The 3,281-nt window shown below is 48.0% G+C and overlaps 1 protein-coding gene across 1 annotated transcript; it reads left to right on the top strand.

Moving 5' to 3' along the window:
• Positions 1–1,521: 1,521 nt before the first annotated feature.
• PHYSODRAFT_343094 (hypothetical protein) lies at positions 1,522–1,950 on the top strand (the record flags this gene model as incomplete). The annotated part of the gene is made up of 1 exon (XM_009541620.1): positions 1,522–1,950. One exon carries the CDS (start codon positions 1,522–1,524, stop codon positions 1,948–1,950), a length of 429 nt encoding a protein of 142 aa, XP_009539915.1.
• Positions 1,951–3,281: the final 1,331 nt, after the last annotated feature.

Raw genomic sequence — 3,281 nt, 5'->3', positions numbered from 1 at the left:
CTACGAGCGCATGGAGCGAGGCTGCTTCATGCCTGGAAGCGACTACAAGTGAGCTATTACGGCGGCAAGTATTCCGTCCATCGACTGCTAGCCTTGGAGACTTACGCACAGCATTCAAGTGCAAAGGTTGCTGCGCTTTGGCTGGGAGACCATTTTCTGCTAGTAGTTGTGCTATCCTGAACATTCTGCATTGGTTGTTCTCAGACAGATAGTTTAGAAGAAAGATTCTCAGATGCAGTATGCCGATGTGACACAATCGAAAACTATACTTCGTTCGAAGTAAGTAAAGTGGACGCGTGTGCCTCTAATTGGCGTTTGTATAGAACCCGTTGTATACTTTAGTGTCCGGTACAGTAGTTGGCGAACTGCTTGTGCAACTGCGCGTTGGGGGTTAAGCCACAACTCTATGGAGGGTCCTAATAGTTGAAGGCAGGCAGATGCTGCGGCTGCGAAGTAGGCGCAGAAGATGCCTGTGGATAGCGGTTTTGCCAGCACAAGGTTTGATATAACACAATATTCGAGTCAAGAAGCGCGGTTAGTTGACGATAACTACGGCCATCTACTGCGCCTGCTTCGAAGCCGCAGCATCTGGCCGGTAATATAGGATAGTTCAGTGAGAAATGATGCAGGTAAAGGCAAACGAGCTTCAAATGCAGTCCTGTTTACTTTTAAAAGCTTGAAAGAAGTATTTCGCTATTCAGAAGTTTTGTACTCTCGCTAATTGCGATTTCGATACGAATAAAAGTTTGTGAGGCTGGTAAACCAGCAAGCTGGTCTCCCAGGATACATGATCCAGCTAGATCAGACCACCTTAATACTGGCATGTGCCGTGGTGTGTCATATTAGCTTTAATCCGGCACCTTCGAAATCTTCATTCCGGCCCTGTGCCAGATTTAAGCTGTATGGACTCCAGTTGGCCTACAATTGGTCGATTTAAACGAGCTCATTTGTCTGGAAGAGGCTCGCTAGAGCTTACGAAGTGAACACCCCGTGTTGCTTGTTGTTTCCAGCGCTAAGATAGTAAAATTCGAGTGACGGATGCCGTATTGCTAGTATAATACTTAGTAATACATACCGTTACCGAACTACGGGAGAACCGGCAAACATGCAAGTATATTGCCTTTCGTCAGTCTTCTGTCTACTTAACAGTGCCATGTTCTTGTTTAATGCAGCTTCGAGGCACGTTGAAGCTAAAACTTTACAGCTATTACATGTGTAGATAAATGGAATTCGTCGTGCAAAGTGAACGAAACAAAATCTAGAAATATTTCTATGCTACAGTCAAACCTGTTTATATGATCCTCTCTATTTGAGCCATGCCGTTTATTTGATGCAGGCTTTCTCGCTACCAAATATTTCACTTAGTTTTTGTATGATCTCTGTTTATATGCATACAAGGTATATGAGTCACATTTTTTGGGACCAAATTAGGTCTCACCTGTTTATTTGATTCACACCACACACTCTTCAAAGCACCACTGCTCAACACTCAACGCCTACCGCAAGCCTTCTTCGCTCGCCATGTCTCCTCGCACCTGTCTGACGCTAGAACAAAAGCTCCAATTGCACCTAACGCTCAAGCAGAATCCTGGCATGAACAACCCCATGCTTGCCGAGTGGATCTACGCAACTTTCAAGGCCCGGGTCAGCCGTGCCACACTCGCCCGACTGCGCAACCTGCCTTCTTCCTACTTCAGCCACGTCGACCTGAGTGCGACCAAGCGGCGCCGAGTGAAATTCCCTCAATTCGAGCGGGAACTGAGGGAATTTTTCTTTCAGAACGAAGCTAAAACGGCGATGGCGGACGACGTGCTCCTGCTGAAGGCGCATGAGCTGGCGGAGCGCTTAGGAGGAAGAGGAGGAGCAGGAACCTGCAGTTCAACCTGCCATTGCTCTGAGACACTGCATGGAGCTGGCTGCATTTCTGCTGCAATGCGGAGAGCAGACTGACAGAGAACGAAGAGCCTTACAGACCGTGACCGCTTTGGTTCGAGAGACTACGGTGAAGGCAAAGCGGCAGCGAACTATGCACGATTTCTTTACGTGCACCACATAATTTTTTTGACTGAGTCCATTTTATATGAGTCATTGTAGTAGATGGTCACCAGCAGGGCCTCATATAAACAGGTTTGACTGTACCATGTGAAATGGAAGGTTACGACGAGACGTCGTGGGAGCCCGAATCGAATCTGTATTGTCCTGAGCTCCTCAACAAGTTCAAGGCAGCACAACTTCAAGAGGCACGCGCGTTGAAGAAAAAAGCAACCCGAAAAGCGGACTTGCCTGACTGAGGTAGCCACGTGACGGCTAAAATCCTTGCAAAACACCAAGAGGGTTCTGAAGGTAACAAGCAGCACGTGTTTGTCACATGCTCTTATGTTGGTTTTGGGAAAAATGTACTAACGGTAATAATGGTGCCCAGGTTTGGAGGAAGTGTACGAAGTGGGAAAAATTCTTCGTGAAACTTTTCGTTTTGGCTTGTCTTACTTTGAGGTGAAATGGAAGGGATATTCCCAAACGAGCTGGGAGCCTGCCTCCAATCTGAACTGCCCTGACAAATTGGAGAAGTTTAGGCGTCGCCAGAAAGCAGCACGTCAAGCTATGCTCGAAAATTCAGCTCCAGCTAGGAAAGATACCGATGAAAACCAGAAAACCCAGCGGTGGATCTACAGCTCGCCAAGCAAGCAGAGCATCGATTCCAGAAAATAATGGAGTGGGAGTAACCAATGATGCTGACAATTTGGCTACCGAGAGCCGGCAAACCGATGATCGAACCGAAAATGACTACGAGTACGATTACCCGGATTACTTTCCCGAGACTACCGAGGAAGAGGCGATCTCAAATGCAGGTGGTGTTGAGCCTTGGGGTGACGGGATCTCAAACAATGCGGATGCGGATGCTACGCCAGTACCGCGAGCAGATTCCAGAGGGTCAGGCAAGGCTCCCAGAAAAAGAAAATCGCCCCGGCAGACAGCAGAAACAACCGCAACACCCTCGCAAAATCGACGTACTCTTTCGTCTCCCGGGAGTCGAGTATCTGGGAAGAAATCGAAAAGACGTGCGGACATGCTTGCTGATGAAGTGAACGTGGGTATTGATGACGATCACGAGGTGCTGGAACCGGATGGCTGTTCTGGCGCGAGTGCCGACGACGATTCTGAAGATGAGTTTGCAGATGAGCTATATATTGCGGGTGATACCGGAAACGAAAGTTTTAGTGTCGAAACAGCAGAAGCAATTCGCGCGGTTGCCGGCCCCCAGGACTACATAACAGATGAAA

Source organism: Phytophthora sojae, assembly GCF_000149755.1.
Source record: "Phytophthora sojae unplaced genomic scaffold PHYSOscaffold_27, whole genome shotgun sequence".
Taxonomy (NCBI): Eukaryota; Oomycota; class Peronosporomycetes; order Peronosporales; family Peronosporaceae; genus Phytophthora; species Phytophthora sojae.
This window is presented reverse-complemented; position numbering and strand designations above follow the sequence as displayed.